General features: G+C 48.5%; 1 protein-coding gene across 1 annotated transcript in view; it reads right to left on the bottom strand.

The window, feature by feature from the left end:
- Nucleotides 1–1,480: 1,480 nt before the first annotated feature.
- The window catches only part of INPP5J (inositol polyphosphate-5-phosphatase J), a 31,813-nt gene continuing 14,110 nt past the window's right edge, over nucleotides 1,481–19,183 (bottom strand). Inside the window, 14 exon segments of the mRNA XM_070950711.1 lie at nucleotides 1,481–2,119; nucleotides 3,751–3,855; nucleotides 5,258–5,335; nucleotides 5,485–5,622; nucleotides 6,199–6,302; nucleotides 6,305–6,381; nucleotides 7,077–7,186; nucleotides 7,577–7,620; nucleotides 7,623–7,687; nucleotides 8,325–8,500; nucleotides 9,675–9,757; nucleotides 9,760–9,786; nucleotides 14,798–14,910; nucleotides 16,119–16,229. Of these exon segments, the coding sequence (XP_070806812.1) occupies nucleotides 1,481–2,119; nucleotides 3,751–3,855; nucleotides 5,258–5,335; nucleotides 5,485–5,622; nucleotides 6,199–6,302; nucleotides 6,305–6,381; nucleotides 7,077–7,186; nucleotides 7,577–7,620; nucleotides 7,623–7,687; nucleotides 8,325–8,500; nucleotides 9,675–9,757; nucleotides 9,760–9,786; nucleotides 14,798–14,910; nucleotides 16,119–16,229 (1,870 nt within the window).

The raw sequence follows: 19,183 nt of genomic DNA, 5'->3' as shown, positions 1-19,183 counted from the left end.
AACTCTGGGGCACGGGGGCTGCGGAGGTGACTGATGGTACTGAGCCCAAAGGAAAGGGACAGAGAGAGAGGTTGAAGCCACAATCGGAGGTGATGTCCAGGTGACGTCCCTCACCTCTCAAAGCAGACGGACTGACCAAGACTCCTCTTGCTGTGAGGGGCAGGGGTTTTCCGCCCCACCCCTCCCCACCCCATGTTCTCCCTGAAAGGCGGGCAACCTGTAATGCATTTGGGGAAGGGAGGATGTCGTGGGGCCGTGAACAATGTCGCAATAACACGTTTTCTAAACGTGGCTTGAGGTCTTCTTGGTTTGGGGGAAAGCAGTGGTGAAATCCACATTTTTTTTTAAACTACCGGTTCTGTGGGCGTGGCTCGGTGGGCGTGGTGTGGCTTGGTGGGCGTGACTTGGTGGGCGGGGCAGGGGAAGGATACTGCAAAATCCCCATTCCCTCCCCACTCTGGGGCCAGCCAGAGGTGGTATTTGCCGGTTCTCCAAACCACTCAAAATTTCCGCTACCGGTTCTCCCGAACTGCTCAAAATTTCCGCTACTGGTTCTCCAGGACGTGTCAGAACCTGCTGGATATCACCCCTAGGGGGAAGGAAGGACACCGAGAAGTAGGTGAGGAGAGGGCATCCCCTCTCCCCTCTTCTCAGCCGCCCACTGTCCCCCTGCGCTGTGAGGGCAAACCCAGCCTCCTGCAGCATTTGTAAGATGATTTATTGGGGAGTAAGAGAGAGGTAGGACGGATTGTCTCAACTCTGAACTCATCCCGGGGAAGGTCCCCAATCTGGAGAGAGACCAGCCCTCCCACTTCCCAGTCCGTCCCCCCTGCCTCCCCCTGCCTGGCCAGAGTTCTACATTCCAAGTTGCCCTCCGTCTTCAGAGCCTTGGCTTGAAATTCCCCCCAGGCCATGGCTGCTGCTGCTGGCTGGGATTTTGCAGGGGGTCTCCATTACTGAGCCTGGCTGGGCCCTCAGCGCTTACAACATGGAGGCCTCTGGAAATGGCCTCCTCCTCCTCCTTTCCTCCTTGCTGTGCCCCACTCGCCCCGTCTTCAAGCTGGGAGCTTCTGAGCTCATCAGCCAACCACCAGGAAGCTTCGGGCTGCTCCGTATGAAGGGGAGGCAGAGGGGCTTCCATCCTCTGGCTGGTCCTCCCTGTGACAGGCCAAAACAGTGTTAAGGGGGATCCAGTTTGGGGTGCCGATCTTGGTGTTTGGGGAGAGAAAGAGCTGTCCCCCAAGGAGGGCGAGGGGTGAGAGCAGCACAGGAGGGACAGGCCGTTGGCTGGGCTCCGATGCAGACACAGGGCAATTGTCAAGCTGATGGGATGGGGTGGCACCAGGGCAGCTCCTTGTCTGGGTCTGCGCCCCATCGGGACAGCTGCATTGAGGGTGTGCAAGGCAGGCCAAGAGAGGAGTGGGCAAAGGGCATCGTCACGCACGCTACGCAGGATAGTTGCCTGGTGGGCTCTGCTGCCTTAGTGTCTGGTATCACAGCTATGGCTACCGTGGGGTGGCCCCTCTTGTGGGGAAGTACTAAAGAGGGCCGCGAGCCCCGCTGTGGGGCTGGTGGGGCTCATCCTTCGTCCAGGCAGACTCGGGTCAGAGCTGTCACGTCGGGAGCCCATGACTCGGTCCACCGTCTCCAAACGCACAGCGGGCAGCAAGCCCAGATTCCTCGGATCGGCCCGGGAAAGCGGAGTCTCCTCGAAGCGCCAGCTTGTCCGAGCCTGGGAGGTGGTAGAGGAGGAAGAGGAGGAGGAGGAGGAAGAGGAGATCTCGGCGTTCTGCGCCATCTCCCGCGACTTGGAGCGGTGCCGTGGGCTGTCCTTGGAAAACTGGATGCTGGGAATATCCGCCTTCAGAATGGTGCTGTGGCGGCGTCCCTGGGGTGAGGGGCTGCGGCTGGCCCCTTGGTCACGGCTGGAGGAGCGCAAGAGCAGGCCCTGGAACTTGGCCAGGCTGGGGCTCCGGCTACGGTGACGGTGCATCTTGCCGGGGCTAGGGCTGCGGGATTTGGGGCCGAGGAGCACCAGCGTGCTGTCGTCGTCCTCTTCGGAGGTGCTGTTGGTGCTGTCCGTGGCGCTGCTGACTTGCTCCAAGGTTGGCAAGGAAATCTAGGCCGGGAAATTGAGGGGAGGGGGAGAAGGAAAGTCAGTTTTTCTCAAATCACAAGCACTGTTCATATATCACCTTGGACTCTTGGAATAGAGTCGCTCTGTTTATACACTATATCGATCGATGGTGGGTTGCTACTGGTTCACCCCGGTTCAGACGAAATGGTAGCAGCGGCGGGAAGCTCCGCCCACTCACCCGGACATCATCAAATACACTCTGCGTATGCGCCGGAGCGAACCGGTAGCACAGGTAACTGAAACCCACCACTGATATCGATGAACCCTTCGGATGATGCCTGGATTACTCCCGACATGCAAAGACAACCGTTGGGTTTCCAGAACACGCTGGCCGTATACCACAAGGGCGAAATGAACTTACCTTCGCTACCGGATCGGAAATGTGAGCGCTCGCGCACGCCTCCTCCAGACATGTGTCGAGCCTTTTGCACATGCGCAGAGGGTCCAAAACAGGACATCATGACATCCGGGGGTGGTTGGGCAGAACCTCCCCCCCCACCGGCCCTACCGGATCGCGCGAGCAGGATAGATCCAGCTGAATTTCACCACTGTGTACTCCACCCTACTCTGTGTAGTTCTTTGTGGAACCACAGCCACACAAAGTTGCACAACAGGCCGCGGCCAGCTTGCTGCAGCCAACTCGCCGTAGGACAAGAGTTACACAAATGTCGAACAAATAGTGGAATAGAATAATTAAAGAAAGGACACCAAAGAAGGGACCAAATGACATGGGAATGACAAAAATTAAAATAATTATTTTAAATAATTGAATTGTTGAATTGTCCATGGCGAGTTGGCTGCGGCAAGGTGTCTCATTCCATCCCAGACCAGGGTCTCCTGGCCAAAAGCCCTTCACACCTTCGTTGCTATTACAGTTGCCGCAGCTACTGAACTAAATGAGCGGAGTTCTCCTATTCTGTTATGTGCATCACAACTGGATTTCAAAAGGAGTGAAATTAATAAGGTAAAGGTAAAGGTTCCCCTCGCACATTTGTGCTAGTCATTCCCGACTCTAGGGGGCGGTGCTCATCTCTGTTTCAAAACCGAAGAGCCAGCGCTGTCCAAAGATGTCTCCGTGGTCGTGTGGCTGGCATGACTCAACGCCAAAGGCGCACGGAACGCTGTTCCCTTCCCACCAAAGGTGGTCCCTATTTTTCTACTTGCATTTTTTTTACGTGCTTTCGAACTGCTAGGTTGGCAGAAGCTGGGACAAGGAACGGGAGCTCACCCCCGTTACGCGGCCCTAGGGATTCGAACCGCTGAACTGCCGGCCTTTCGATCGACAAGCTCAGCGTCTTAGCCACTCAGCCACCACGTCCCTTATATGAAAGTCATAGAAAGCAATAAAAGATCCAGTTCCATGGACATCTGAACTACGGACTCAAATTATGACCACACTGGGGCTGCAATTTTGGTCGTAAGTCGTGCCAATCTTAAGGAAACCAGCAACAAACGTCGCAAATCATTGTCCCTGCATCTATGGGACGCCACAACCGGTCATAAATGTGAGCTGGTTGCCAAGCACCCGAAATGCAGTCACAGTCATTGACATAGACATGGTCATGCCATGTAAACGGAAAATGTAGACGGTGTCCTGCCCTCCAGATGCTCACCTGGAAGGGATCTGTCACTCCCACCATGCAGCTGGTGTTGTTGCTGTAGTAGCCAAGGATGTAATCCCCCTTCCCTTTCGGCAGGGACTCTTCGGGAAAGGTTAGCTAGAGGTGGAAGAGAGACAAAGGGTTGGGGAGTTGGAAGCCCAGCAGAAGATTATCCACAAACTAACCAACCAACCAACCATTCTAATAATTCTAATTCTAATAATTCTTATTTCTATTCTATTCTATTCTGTTCTGTTCTGTTCTGTTCTACATTCCAATATTTATTCTATTCTATTCTATTCTACATTCCAATATTTATTCTGTTCTGTTCTGTTCTGTTCTGTTCTGTTCTGTTCTGTTCTGTTCTGTTCTGGTTTGGTTCTATTCTATTCTATTCTATTCTATTCTATTCTATTCTATTCTATTCTATTCTATTCTATTCTATTCTATTCTAAATTCTATTCTACTCTACTCTACTCTACTCTACTCTACTCTATTCTATTCTAAATTCTATTCTACTCTACTCTACTCTACTCTACTCTACTCTACTCTACTCTACTCTACTCTATTCTATTCTATTCTATTCTATCCCTAATTCTATTCTATTCTATTCTATTTCTATTCTATTCTATTCTATTCTATTCCACTCCATTGCACGCCACATTTTCTATTGTATATTGTATATTCTGTATTCTGTATCCTGTATCCTATATCCTATATCCTATATCCTATTCTATTCTTTGTTGTTAGTCGCAAAGTCATGTCCGACCCATCGTGACTCCATGGACAACATTCCTCCAGGCCTTCCTTGTCCTCTACTATCCCCCGGAGTCCATTGAAGCTCATGCCTACAGCTTCCATGACTCCATCCAGCCACCTCGTTCTCTGCCGTCCCCTTCTTCTTCTTTTGCCCTCCATCGTTCCCAGCATTCAGCTCTTCTCCAGGGAGTCCTTCCTTCTCATCAGGTGGCCAAAGGATTTGAGTTTCCTCTTCAGGATCTGGCCTTCTAAAGAGCAGTCAGGGTTGATTTATTCTATTATTATTATTCTATTATTATTATTGTATTGTATTGTATTGTATTGTATTGTATTGTATTGTATTGTATTGTATTGTATTGTATTGTATTGTATTGTATTGTATTCTATTCTATTCTATTCTATTCTATTCTATTCTATTCTATTCTATTCTATTCTATTCGTCTGTTAATTTCTATCCCATGTTCCCTCTGGTCATTTCGTTCTCATAATGCCAACTCTGTGAGGTTGGACAGAGACAAGACGAGTGGCTTGGTCACTCTGTGAACTCAGGGTCAAGAAAAGGCTCAGACCTGGGATTTCCCAGCACCAGACCGCCAGATCTGCATTTCAATCCCCAATGAAATTCCTCAAGGGGAGGACGTGTCCCCTTGGCGTAAATATAACCATCGAGTCAGCCCTTCGCCTTGGACGTTGCCTTTTCCTGAGGCCAAACCCTTTGGCCTGGCAGAGAGGAAGCTCCATTTGCTCCGATTATATTTACCTGGTAGAGGTGGCTCTCCGTGTCTTCCTGCTTGGCCCATACATAGGATATGTAGTCCTTGCAGTGCCGGAAACCCACCTAAGGGGGCAGAAATCACGAGACGTTTCCACAGTGCCCCCTTGTGGCTGCTGAGATACCCACGTCATTCTGCTTATCTGCCCACTGCTGGGAAGAGTTCACGCTGCCTGTTCGGATGCCCACCATCTCGCCCGACCATCCCTTCTCACCCGATAGAGGGCGATCCAATCCCAGGAACTGCGGTGGAAAGCCGAAGAAGTTCTGTAGTGGACTACGGCTTGCTCCGGCTTGGTCCACTCGTCGGCCACTTGGAGCTCCACCAGTGGTACATCGGCCCGGGAACCAAACTGCCAGAAGAGTTAGGATCAACAAAGATGATTAGGGGACTGGAGGTTAATGAAATGAAACGGAAGCCTAGGAGCCTGGATAGCTTAACAGACTAAAAGCCTGTTATTAACATTCAGCTGTCTTGCAATTATTGCAAGTTCGAATCTTGCCAGGCTCAAGGTTGACTCAGCCTTCCGTCCTTTCTAAGGTAGGTAAATTGAGGACCCAGTTTGTGGGGGGCAATAAGCTGACTTTGTATAAAATATATACAATAGTATGAAGGCTATTGCTTAACGCATTGTAAGCCGCCCTGAGTTCTCCGGAGAAGGGCAGCATATAAATCTAATTAAAAAAAAAAACGAAATGAAATGAAATAATGAAATGTTAGAATGGTTTGGAGGAAGATGAAGATAGAAGAAACTTATGGAAGATGGAGAAGAAGCCTAGAAGATAACACCGAGGGCGTCACAGGAAGGGAGGATTGATGTATTAAATGTTTGTCTGTCTTAAAAAATATATATATATATATATCTATAAAAAATTGGTGAACGCTCTCAGTGGCATAACCACAGCTGTCCACAGGGCTGGGCACTCACCTGTACTGAAAAAATGGAGGCCACAGGCTTGTGGTCACTCACAGTGTACTCCATATGGCTGCAATAGCAGAGCTGAGTCACAGTCAGGTTCCCACCACTGATCTCCCAGAATGCACTGGGTGGGCCCCACTTTTGATCTTCCATAGGATACGGTCCGTCCAAGCTGGTTTCCGCTTCTTAGCGCTGCAGGGGCACAACACCAAGGACAGGAAGTGAGGCCCTAAGTGGAGGCTGGGATAACCGCACAGTGTGTATTCTGTAATCAGTGGCCCCTAACCTTTGGGGCACCAGGGGACCGGTTCCGTGGGGGGGAGGTTTTTCCGTGGAGCAGAGGATCGCATGATTTTGTATGCTGCCTGCATCCCGTGGATGGAGCTTCCCTTGTTGTGTGTGGCCCGGTTTCTGGCATGCCATGGCCTGGTGCCAGTCTACAAACAGGGAGTTGGGGACCCCTGCTGTAAATTATGAATATGGTTGATGTTCAGAATGGACAGCAAAAAGGACGACTCAGGAGTAAGACCAGGAGATGGTTGGTCCCTCCCATAAGGCTTAAAAGAGCAGCAAAGGCTCTTGGGCTCTTTGTAGGAAAGCAACGTTGCTAAATCTGTTTCCAATCAGCATCTCTTGTTTGTTTCTGAACTTCGTGGGGCTTTGCCAAGAAAGGCCTTTGGCAGGGTGCCAAAGAATATAAAGGTTTGTGATGAACCTGAAGGACTTTTTCTGAAGGACTTATTTTGGAATTAATTTGGATTAAGCTGGGAATGGAGTAATTCCCAGCTGTTTATAATAACTAGGTTTGTTTAAGACTAAATTGTGTCTTCTAATGACCAAGCGAGCCTAGGTCACAACATCCCCAACCCTCCAATTGTCCTCCGTACCTGGTGTCATACATGTTAGTTCCCACGTCGAATTTAAAGGTCGGGGGAAAATTAAGGAACCCCTCTTGGAATCCCTTCTGGATGGGCCACGTGGTTTTCGCAAGGTTAAGCTGCAGAAGGAGAGAAACCAGGAGGACAAAGCTGGAGGATTAGGGTTCCTTCAGGATATGGCAGGATAAGAAGCAATGGATGGGAACTAATCAAGGAGAGAAACAATTAAGGAGAAACTTCGTAACAGTGAGGACAATTAACCAGAAGCCTCCAGAAGTTGTGTGTGCTCCAACACTGGAAGTTTTCAAGAAGAGACTGGACAGTCACCTGTCTGAAATGGTAGAGGGTTTCCTGCTTGGTCAGAGGGCTGGACTAGAAGACCTCCAAGGTCCCTTCCAGCTCTATTGTGATGGATTGACCTCACCAGGAGAAGGTGCCGATCATAAAGGCCACTGCTTACCCGTTCCCCTCTCCTAACCCTCACCCCTGCACACACAGGTAGGTCTCACCTGGTCCTTCTCCCAGAGCTGATGGAGGATGCTGTTGTCGATGCGTATTTGACGTAGCGGATGTCCAGCGTCTCGATGCGAAAGTTGAGATCCCCAAACCAGAAGATGAGGCTGCAGGGGAGACAAAGGGAAGGCGAAGGAAGTAATGAAGGAACCTTTAACAATAAAGTTCAGGAGACTGTTAGATACAGGATCTTCCTTCGATCTGCAAAGCCAGCTCGTTCCTCACCCATTAGAATAGAATAGTTTTCGGAGGCCGGAAACAGGCCCGTTTCTGGACTTCCGGTAGGCCCATTTTTGCCCTCCCAGAGCCTCCGCGTGCGCCCTGCACTTACCTGGCATCCAAAACGCGGCCACATGGAGACTCCTGGGAGGGGAGGGGAGGGCGGGATGGGTGGGGTCAGCCAGTCCTTGGAACAACCGGTTCGGTGAACCAAATTAAATCAACCTCCTGGTTCGCCTGAATTGGTGCGAACCGGCTGAATCCCACTCCTGATTTTAAGTATCATTTATCTCATGTTTCTAACACTGGAATCAACTTGTTTTGTGTTGGTCTTGGGTGCGGTATGCAGGACTGGGTGGGGGCAAATTTCATCCACCATTGATCGTGTAGTCATCAAAACGGACCTTCTGAATGGACAAGGCTCCTCCCCAAAGAGAGTGGAACCGGCCAAAGGACATACCCTCTTCTCCTGCCCTCCTGGGCTCTTTTCGCCCAGCCTGGAAGGACGCAAGCGCTGGTACTCACTCGTGGTCAAGAATGCCGTTGGCCGAGGGGCCCTCGAACTGCTGCAGGTGAAGGATGGTAGTGAAGTCCTCCTTCCGCTGCTCCGCCTTCTCCATGTGTGCCGGCAGGTGGCAGTTCAAGAAGCAGACCATGTGCCCAAAGATGGAGAGCCGGACACTCACACCTCCCTTGTTGCCCTGAAGGAGGAAGGCAGAGAAGCAATGGGCTGGAGGGCCGGAGGGGCAGAGGAAATAGAAGAGAAGAGAAGAGAAGAGAAGAGAAGAGAAGAGAAGAGAAGAGAAGAGGAGAGGAGAGGAGAGGAGAGGAGAGGAGAGGAGAGGAGAGGAGAGGAGAGGAGAGGAGAGGAGGGGAGGGGAGAGGGAGAGAAGAGAAGAGAAGAGAAGAGAAGAGAAGAGAGAGAATAAGAGAGGAGAAGAGAAGAAGAGAATAGGAGAAGAGAAGAGAATAAGAGAAGAGAAGAGAGGGAATAAGAGAAGAGAAGAGAATAAGAAAAGAGAAGAGGAGAGGAGAAGAGAAGAGAATAAGAGAAGAGAAGAGAAGAGAAGAGGAGAGGAGAGGAGAGGAGAGGAGAGGAGAGGAGAGGAGGAGAGGAGAGGAGAGGAGAGGAGAGGAGAGGAGAAGAGAAGAGAAGAGAAGAGAAGAGAAGAGAAGAGAAGAGAAGAGAAGAGAAGAGAAGAGAATAAGAGAAGAGAATAAGAGAAGAGAAGAGGAATAAGAGAAGAGAATAAGAGAAGAGAAGAGAAGAGAATAAGAGAAGAGAAGAGAATAGGAGAAGAGAAGAGAATAAGAGAAGAGAAGGGAATAAGAGAAGAGAAGAGAATAAGAAAAGAGGAGAGGAGAGGAGAAGAGAAGAGAATAAGAAAAGAGAAGAGGAGAGGAGAGGAGGAGAGGAGAGGAGAGGAGAGGAGAGGAGAGGAGAAGAGAAGAGAAGAGAAGAGAAAGAGAAGAGAAGAAGAGAAGAAGAAGAGAATAAGAGAAGAGAATAAGAGAAGAGAATAAGAGAAGAGAAGAGAATAATAGAATAGAAAGAGAAGAGAATAAGAGAAGAGAAGAGAAGAGAAGAAGAGAAGAGAAGAGAATAAGAGAAGAGAAGGAAGAAAGGAGGAAGAATTGCCACCAGAAGTTGTGGGTGCTTCATCACTGGAGGTTTTTTCAGAAGAGACTGGACAGCCACTTATCTGAAATGGGATAGGGTTTCTTATTTGAGCAGAGGGCTGGACTAGAAGACCTCCAAGGCCCCTTCCAGTTCTACCCTGATTCCTTAATTGCTCCTGCAGGATTTCTCCAGCTTAGTCCCAGATATCAATCCCGCAAAGAGAGGAGGCTGTCTTGGTGGCAAAACTCACTTACCCAGTAACCGCCGAGGCCTGTCCGGGTGCAGTCCGTCTGGATGTCCTGCAGGAAAGGCAGATGGTAGTACTTGGCAAAGACGACAGGATGACTCCTTGCATCCGTACACGTGCTCACCTGAAACAGCAAAAGGGAGTCAAGAGAAAGGAAGGCACTGTTCCTTGACTTAGGCTTCTCATGGAGCATGGAAGGAGACTCCTCTCCCGACAAAAACCCCTTTTTATTAAGTTGACTGTGAATTCCTCTCATTCACATCCAGCAAAGTCTTTCAAGGGAGAATTTACAGTCACGGACCTTATCTGGCTTGGAGAGCTGCCAGGCCGATATCTTCAAAACTGAGTCACGAATTGTCTCCTGCAAACTCCACTCCCCTTTCGCTCCTCTTTTATTCCCTCTGGGAGGGACCATTTATCGCCTGCGGTGTGGCTTACTCCTGAGTCGACCCTTGTTCTTTAGCTCTTCCCTTCATCTGGCAATTCTGTGCATGCACACACTGGGAACAGGCTGCAGCTGTTCTTCTCCCTCACTGATGTCTGACTCCGAAGGCAGCTGATAACTGTTAGACGGCCCTGGCCCCCCTCTCTGCCTCCGATGCAGAGCCCTCATCAGAGGCCTTCCCCAGACTCCAGGACTGGCCCATGTCCCTCCCCAACCTCCTCACTGTCTGAATCTGCTGCCAGCTCTGCTTGCCGCTGGTGAGCCACAACAGGCACTGAGTTCTAATTCTGAACCTCCACAGTTGCAAATAAGCCGAAGACTGGAAGGCTCCTTGGGGAAACACTTGCTAGATCCACATTCTACTTTAAGGGGAGTGACTTCTGCACATGCTCAGAATCTTGTGTTCCGGAGCAGATTAGAAGAAGGTATTTGGCTTCCATTTGCAAAAATGCTGTGTTCAAAGCAAAATGTCCTTTGGAAAAAAAACTCTACCGCTTTGGAGAAGCAGCAGCTGGTGTAGCTCCGTGAACAGTTCCCTGCCAAACTATTTATATTTCTAATTAAAGCAAAAGCAAAAAAAAAAATACATAAATAAATAAAAGGCAGAAATTCCTCCCACCCCTTTAAATACATTTGACAAATGGAAGCTTCGGCAGTCAGAATCAGGGGTTGTGGGCAAAATTAATTCACTTTGATTTTAATTAGAGCTTTTCCGATTCACACCGTCGCTTGGTGTGAAATGCTACCAACGTGTAAAATCTGTCCTTTTTCCTGGATTGTGGTTCACGAATAAAAAAAGGAGAAAAATGGAACCATAAAATACATTTAAGGAAAACAGCTTACTAAAATACACGATTAGTAGAAGATATTTGGGGAAAGGGCACTTAGGGGCAAGAGTGGGCCAACATATAGATAGATACGATAGATAGATAGATAGATAGATAGATAGATAGATAGATAGATAGATAGATAGATGATAGATAGATAGATAGATGATAGATAGATAGATAGATAGATAGATAGATAGATAGATAGATAGATAGATGATAGATAGATAGATAGATAGATAGATAGATAGATAGATAGATAGATAGAATAGATAGGAAAGATAGATAGATAGGTAGGGTAGGTAGGTAGGTAGGTAGGTAGGTAGGTAGATAGATAGATAGATAGATAGATAGATAGATAGATAGATAGATAGATAGGAAAGATAGATAGGTAGGTAGGTAGGTAGGTAGATAGATAGATAGATACGATAGATAGATAGATAGATAGATAGATAGATAGATAGATAGATGATAGATAGATAGATAGATAGATAGATAGATAGATAGATAGATAGATAGTGTTTTTCTATCGAGGCAAAATCCCCATTTCCACCCCACTCCAGGGGGAAGGATACTGCAAAATCCCCATTTCCTCCCCACTGCTGGGGGGAAGGATAATGGAAAATCCCCATTCCCCTGGGGGAAGGATATTGCAAAATCTCCATTCCTACTCCACTCTGGGGCCAGCCAGAGGTGGTATTTGCCGGTTCTCCCGAACCACTCAAAATTTCCGCTGCCGGTTCTCCAGAACCTGTCAGAACCTGCTGGATTTCACCCCTGCTTTGAATGGTCACTAAATGAACCGTTGTAAGTTGAAGACTACCTGTATTAGCCAGCATGGCCATTGATGAACATTCTGGATGTTGAAGCCTCTCCGAGATCCCATAATCCTGATCCTGCGTTATCCAGGCCACCCAAATCTCCAAAACAACTCACACAAGGACAGAAGCACAATATCTGGGGAAATTCCCCCATGGCCAGCCCCACCGAGAATTGTACGAGAACCGTTTCAGAAAAGTCGCCGTCTTTATTTTTTATTCCAAGCAGATTTTTAAATTCCTTTTTTGCGTTGCCAGATAACGTAAAGAACGCAAATGTGATCGGCCGAGCTGTTATCTTGACCGCAATTCCTTTTTCCCTTTTTATTTGCAGGAAAGAACACCCACACACAACTGCACACATACAGAATCACACACCCTTGAGAGAAAAGGCAGCTGCTACGGGTTGCATTCACACAATATTCTGTCGTCCCCCCCCCAAAAAAAACAACAAACCCCAAGCATTCGTTGGCACAAAAAGGAAGCTGGGGAAAACTTTCACCTTGGTCAGTGACACACGCGTGTGCGCTGGTATGTAACGGGGCATTGTGCAAAGGCTCCACCCACCCGTCAACTCCAATGTTGTGGCTCTTTTTTTTTCAAAGGGAGGAAGGAAAACTGGGACTCGGTCCCAAACGCCCGGGGCATAGTAATGCGCTGTTCGACAAACTTGGCTGTATCAATGAAAAAAAACCGAGCGGCAGCCCTGCTCGGTTCATTTTCGGCGCTCGGAGTGTGTGGCCTGAATATTATTTGAACAATTAATTTAGGATTCGGTGTTGCGCGGACCCAGGAAAGGGGCCGATCCAGTAAACCCAGTTACGTCTATTTACTGGGCTCCTCTGTGTTTATCCTGAGTTTACTCCGGCAAGTAGGGCAGGGGTGGGCTTCAAAAATTTTAGCAAGGGGTTCTCTGCCTAGTTGCTGAGTGGGTGTGGCCATGGTGGGTGTGGCCTAGTTGGCCTCCTGCACCATGGCGGGGGCGTTTTTGCCCTCCCCGGGCTCCGGAGGCTTTTCTGGGCAAAAAACGGCCTCCCCAGACTCCAGAGGCCCTCTGGAGGCTGGAAACGGGCCTGTTTCCGGCCTTCCCGAACTTCCGGTAGGCCCGTTTTTCACCCTCCTTCAGCCTCCGTGCACGCCTGCACTTACCTGCATGCGAAATGGGCCGTGTGGAGACTCCCGGGAGGGGCAGGGTGGGGTGGGTGGGGCCAGCCAGGCGTGGGGATTTGGGGATTCTCCGAACTGCACAGAACCTTAGCTAGAGGTTCTCCCCGAACCCCTACGAACTGCTGGCAGCCCAGCCCCTGAAGTAGGGCATCTTTTTTTGGATTGTGAGAATTCACTCCGGCTTCCGATACATTCTCGCACCCCTTACGAAAGTAAATAATTCTATGCACTAGAACGACGCACGTATAACTTATCATTTTGAAACTTCTAAACCCACGTTTTCACACACACTCCTGGAATATCGTCTCTCACTCCCTCCCCCCCTCCGGGGGGCACAGGCACCCCTTAGTTGGGAACCCCTCCTCTAAGATGTATGGACTCCCAGAACTCCCCAGCTAGCATGGTTGAAATCCACAAGTGGTAAAAGCAGCCGCAGTGGAGAAACTCCGTTTTAAGAGGCTCGCTTAGAAGAGCAGGTGGCTTCTGCTCTTCGGCCACGTGAGCGGGAATCCATAGATCCTCCTGAGCTTCATTCATTTCACGGCTGGAGAGGAGTCCGGCTTAGCTGGCAGGCGTTCAGCGTCATGTGACCTGGGTTATGACGTGCGGGAGGAGGGTTGCAGGGAAAAATTAAATGCCTTAAGCCTTCTAAGCCTCTGATGAAAAGAAGGGGAGACAGGATAGCAGTGTTCCACTGTCTCAGGGGCTGCCCCGAAGAAGAGGGAGTCAAGCTATTCTCCAAAGTTTCTGAAGGCAGGGCAAGAAGCAACGGGGTGGAAACTCATCAAGGGGAGAAGCAATTTAGGACTAAGGAGGAATTTCCTGACAGTTAATCAGTGGAACTCCTTGCCTCCAGAAGTTGTGGATGCTCCAACACTGGAAGTTTTTAAGAAGAGATTGGATAACCATTTGTCTGAAGTGGTGTAAGGTTTCCTGCCTAAGCAGGGGGCTGGACTAGAAGACCTCCTAGGTCCCTTCCAACTCTGTTACTTCTATTCTATTCTATTCTGTTCTGTTCTGTCCTGTTCTGTTCTATCTTCTCTTCTCTTCTCTTCTCTTCTCTTCTCTTCTCTTCTCTTCTCTTCTCTTCTCTTCTCTTCTCTTCTCTTCTCTTCTATTCTGTTCTGTTCTATTTTCTCTTCTCTTCTCTTCTCTTCTCTTCTCTTCTCTTCTCTTCTCTTCTCTTCTCTTCTCTTCTCTTCTCTTCTCTTCTCTTCTCTTCTCTTCCATATTTCTCTTCTCTTCTCTTCTATTTTATTCTGTTCTGTTCTATTTTCTCTTCTCTTCTCTCTCTTCTCTCTCTCTTCTCTCTCTCTCTTCTCTTCTCTTCTCTTCTCTTCTCTTCTCTTCTCTTCTCTTCTTTCTCTTCTCTTCTCCCTTAAAACTGCTCAAGGCAGATACAGGGATCTAACCTGGGCATGGGAGATGGTGAGGGGGAAGAAATCACTCCTGAAATATCTCCCCCAAATGCCACAATAATCCAGATTTTGGCCCCACACATGCCAAAGAGATCTAACAGTTGCCCTGCATTGTTTTGTCAGTCGCTCTGCAAATTCCCTTCGGATTTTCCTCAAAGCTTACAACGGGGTCTCCAACCCCCGGTCTGCGGCCCATTACCAGGAATGGAGCCATTCCGAACCGGAACCGTGGAAGTGGAAAGCAAGCACAGGTGTGTGCATCTCCCCCACTCATGCGAGCAGCACCTGAGCACATGCGCTCAGGCTCCATTGGCACGAATGATGGGTGCGCGAGCCCACCGCTCGAGCAAATGCAGCTGTGCGTGCTTGCCCGTATTTACTCACACAGAACCATATCCCTCTCCCCTTCCCTCCCCGCCGGTCCACGAAGCCGGAAAGATTGGGGGAACACTGGCTTACCAGGACGAAATTAAAGGGGCTCAGCACCTCCATGAAAAGTTCACTCCACTGGTCGGTGAAGAGTGCATCTTTCAGGCGTTTGTTGATCATGGAATTCACCTCCTGCAACCTGCAAAAGGGCGTAAAATCATCAGCTTTCTCTCCGGAGGCTGCTCCCTCCCCGCAGGGTCTTCTCCCAAGGGCAACTCAGCTTCTGCCCCCAGAGATGCTGCCTGACAACGCCTGAAAACCCTACAAAGACGGGGCGGGGGGGCGGGGGGGGGAAATATTCTCCAAGCATGTTCCCTCTAAACAGCGCCACAACTATTCGCCGTTTTGAATTTATCCAAAAGAAAATTGCAGGTGAGTTTCTATTCTGTTTGAAAGTCCCAAGGTGATTTTTGTTTTTGTTTTTTTCCCCAAGAGGCAACTGGACTTTGGGGTTTTTTTTTGAAGATGTTTCGCTTCTCCTCCAAGAAGCTTCTTCCGCTCTTCATGAAGAAGCAACTGGATTTTCTGGTTTTTTCTTTGAAGACATTTCGCTTCTCCTCCAAGAAGCTTCTTCCGCTCTGACTGGATGGCGGGGAACGGAAGGATTGATAGTCCGTGCAGACAGCTGGTCATTTGCATTCCTTTTTAGAGGGTCTTTGAGGCCACCTGGACACAGATGGCCGCACCCTCACCGAGAAACCTCCCAGTGGCCTCAACGTCTCTCTAAAAGGATGCATTGTATATTGCTATAATGCATTGTAAGCCGCCCTGAGTCTACGGAGAAGGGTGGCATATAAATTGGACGAATAAATAAATAAATAATAATCAATCCCCTTTTGCGACCTTCCGACAAGCCAAGTCAAGGGGGAAAAGATCCTTGATAGTACAGTGGTCTAAGCACCCTGTTATTAACACAACTGCCTGCAATTACTGCAGGTTCGAATCTCGCCAAGGCTCAAGGTTGACTCAGCCTTCCATCCTTTCTAAGGTAGGTAAATGGAGGACCCAGTTTGTGGGGGCAATAAGCTGACTTTGTATAAATATACAAAAGGATGAAGGCTATTGCTTAACACATTGTAAGCTGCCCTGAGTCTCCGGAGAAGGGCGGCATATAATCAAATTAAAAAAAAAAAAAAAAAAGTTGGATTCACTTAACAACCGGGTTACTGTGTATACACGTACAATGATAGTAAAGTTGTTGTTATTATTATTATTATCAACAACCGCAGTGATTCAGTGGATAGACTTGGGCACCCTCTGGGGTTCTGGAGTTTGCTTTCTTGGTTGTTTCCTGCTCATAAGAGGACCCACAAATGTCCCAGGAAACGCATCATCCCTTCGCCTTACCCAATAGCGATCATGTCGCTGTCAGAGGAGTCCCCGGGATTGAGGTGCAGGAGGGAGGTGACGTCGCTTGGGGGCATGGAGCTGCCGACGTTCCACGTGACAATTGTGATACTGCGGAGAAAGGAAAAAAAACCCAACCGCGTTACCGCGACATTTGTTAGACCTGATGTGGGGGGTCTTCGACAACCTGCCACGGCCAACTCCTGCTCTCCTGCTGGAGCCGGGGGGCGGGGGTTGGACTGGATGACCTCCAAGGTCCCTTTCTACTCTTCTGTTATTCTGTTAAACGCGCCACACGGCCACACGGTCAACTCGCCGCGAGACAAAAGGAGTTACACACTCATATCGAAGAAACGGGTGGGATGGAATCGTTAAAGAAAGGATGCCAGAGGAGGGACAGGCTATAAATGGAAATGACAAAAATTAAAGTTATTTTCAATAATTTAATTTAAACTGAATTCTTGAATTGTCCCATAGTTGGCCATGTTGAGTTGACTGAGTTGGCCAATTGGCTATGATGAGTTGTCCATTCCGGAGCTGACCTCTCTCTTGGAAGAAGAGGCCCCTTCTAAGGATCCTTGGGAAAAGCCATTTATTTATTTATTTATTTATTTATTTATTTATTTATTTATTTATTTATTTATTTATTTATTTATTTTTCAGATTTCTATACCGCCCTTCTCCTTTCGGACTCAGGGCGGTGAACAGCCAAAGTAAAACATTTGTACACAAAAGTTAGATTTTAAAATAATTAAATAAAGTTTGGCCCATAATTTAAAACATTTCAATTCAAAAACCAATTTCAGTTTTTAAAAACCCACCATAAAATCAGGACAGCCCGGCTAACTGAAAAAAATAGGTCTTAAGGGCCCGACGAAAAGTCCGGAGGTCTGGGATCACTCGTATCTCTGGGGGTAGATTGTCCCAGAGGGTAGGTGCCACCACAGAGAAGGCTCTCCCCTTTTGGAGAAGTTCTACCAAGAAGTCTTGCCCTTTCTTTGCACTGTCCCATCATCCCCGGCTAATCTTTCCCCGGTGGGTCAGAGGGAGCGGCTTCATACCTGAATATTAATTCCATTTAGGTTCCTGATCCATCTGAGGGGATGGATCATCTCACACCTGATGAGGTGGGATGGATCAAGAGAGAGTGGCTGGCCCACCCACCCAAAAAGCTTCTGCAGTTGAGGGTGGGTTTGAACCAGGATTGCCCTCCGATCAGCCCACCCCATCGGCACCCCAGCCTCAGCTCCACCTCTGTCCCCAGCAGCCATTCACCCCTCTCCTTCATATCCCCAAATTCAGGTGAGTCACAAAGACCCTGAAGCAAAATTGTTGCAGCAACGTACAAGGGAAAAAAAAAACACACCACAAAGTCCCTTCCAACTCTGTTCTTCTAAGACAGGTCCTTCTAACCGCACCGAAGTCATTTGTTGTTGACTTCTTCTGGATTGTGGTTCCAACTTCCCAAGGGTTCTTACAGCCCTGGAACGTCTTGATCATCACTTCCTATCCAGATGCTTCAAAGCCAGCGTCACGTAACGCCCTTGGCTGAACTGTGTGTCAACTCGCAAAGCATCCCTGGCCTGCTCTCGAGTTACCATAAGGCAAGGGGGATGGGGGAAACCGGCGAAGAAGCACGGCAGACAAAAACAAAAGCAACATTCCAGACATAACTCTCTCAAGGCTGTCTCCCAGGGTTACCCACAGCGGCCGGAGGGGAGTGATCTCTCTACAACCTGCAAAATTGCTCCATTGGTGAATGTGACTGATGACACACCCTGGGGTGAGGACGGGAGGAAAAATTGCATCATGCCTGGATCGTAAATTACGTGGGGTCAGAGTTGGCTTCACTTGAAAGGTGCCGACGTGAAGCTCCTAATAAATAACTGGATTTCTTTTGAAGCTTGGCTGGAGGCTCATGATTTAATTAGGGCATCCATAGGATCCCTGACCGTGGCTGGTTCAGGATGGCGGGAGGCAATTCTGCATCACAATCACTGCCTTAAAATCCTCTTGGGATGCGTCTCTCTCGTTCATCGCTAAAGAAACGAACTTGACAGCAGTAAAAATATCTCCTGTGAAAATAGCTTGCGGGGAGGGCGGACGGCGGGGGGGGGGGGGGAGAAGCTACGCTCTCCCTGATGGCATTAATGGGGTTTGGAAATACGAATGTCAGGAGCTCTATTTATAAATGGAAGCGGGGCAGTTGGGGGCGTGAACACTAGGCAATGTTGCATGGCTTCCAGCAACTACCCACGTTCGCATCTTGAACAGCAAGTCAAAGAGGAACTCCGAGCAAGGAGGAAGAAGGGAGCTTGACTGTGTTTGCCTCCTCCACGACTCCAAAGCCTTACGCGGGGGATGTGGGGCGAGTTGGAGTTATGCAAAGGATCTCTAGCCACTTGTGGGATCAACCACCAGAGGCAGGTACTGACTAGCAGGTGAAGAGGAAGTGAGGAAGGGTCTCCTGCTCGAGCAGGGGGTCAGACTAGAGGACCTACAAGGTCCCTCCCAACTCTGTTATACTATATTCTATCGAGCCACAGTTCTCCGGAAGAAACAGCACATCTTGACACCTGAAAAAGAACCACTGTCCATCTTAATCATCATCTTCTTTTAAAGACCCCCATAATCCCTTGTCGGTTGGAGTTCTGGGCAATTGAATGGAGCGGAGTGTTTTACTGGCCGGATGCCTTTCCTGTCGCCAGTACAGAGTTATATTCAGCAGATATATTCTCAGTGTGCCCAGAGAGAGAGAGAAATATCTGCCTCTACCAAGGATCGAACTCACAGCTTCCTGATTGTGAGGAGAGAGCTCCACCCAGTGGTGGTATTATTTATTTATTTATTTATTTATTTATTTATTTATTTATTTATTTATTTATTTATTTATTTATTTTTTAATTTTTTATACCGCCCCCTCTCCCGAAGGACTCGGGGCGGTGAACAGCCAAATTAAAAACACACAATACAAACATTAAAATACTATAAAACGAAATTAAATTCATCTTTGGCTTTCCCAATTTAAAACCCCTTACCCATAAAATTCCCCAATTAAAAGATTT

This window comes from Pituophis catenifer, unplaced genomic scaffold (genome assembly GCF_029215685.1).
Source record: "Pituophis catenifer annectens isolate HBS135680 unplaced genomic scaffold, rPitCat1.0.hap2 SCAF_10, whole genome shotgun sequence".
Taxonomy (NCBI): Eukaryota; Metazoa; Chordata; class Lepidosauria; order Squamata; family Colubridae; genus Pituophis; species Pituophis catenifer.
The sequence above is the reverse complement of the archived record's forward strand: the minus strand, read 5'-3'. Positions and strand labels throughout refer to the sequence as shown.